Below are 215 nucleotides of genomic sequence, written 5' to 3'. Positions count from 1 at the left end.
CCACCACCACCCCGTCCCTCCCCCCCTCCCCCTTCCCCCGAACCCACCTCTCCATCTGCGTGAAGGCCTCCTCAGCCACGGCGAAGATGTGCGGGTCCAGGTCGCCCATGGAGTGGCCCCGGTACGCCGAGATGGTGTCGGGGCCGTAGATGGGCATCTCCTCGTACGGGTTGATGGCCACGAGGACGATGCCCTGCGAGGGGAAAAACGGGAGG

At 67.9% G+C, this 215-nt stretch overlaps 1 protein-coding gene across 1 annotated transcript in view; it reads right to left on the bottom strand.

The window, feature by feature from the left end:
• LOC119594652 (unconventional myosin-Va-like) overlaps positions 1-215 on the bottom strand; it is a gene marked incomplete in the record, with an annotated part of 122,411 nt that overhangs the window by 20,880 nt on the left and 101,316 nt on the right. The window contains 1 exon segment of the mRNA XM_037943701.1: positions 48-193. Within this exon segment, the coding sequence (XP_037799629.1) occupies positions 48-193 (146 nt within the window).

This window comes from Penaeus monodon, chromosome 34 (assembly GCF_015228065.2).
Source record: "Penaeus monodon isolate SGIC_2016 chromosome 34, NSTDA_Pmon_1, whole genome shotgun sequence".
Classification (NCBI taxonomy): Eukaryota; Metazoa; Arthropoda; class Malacostraca; order Decapoda; family Penaeidae; genus Penaeus; species Penaeus monodon.
This window is presented reverse-complemented; position numbering and strand designations above follow the sequence as displayed.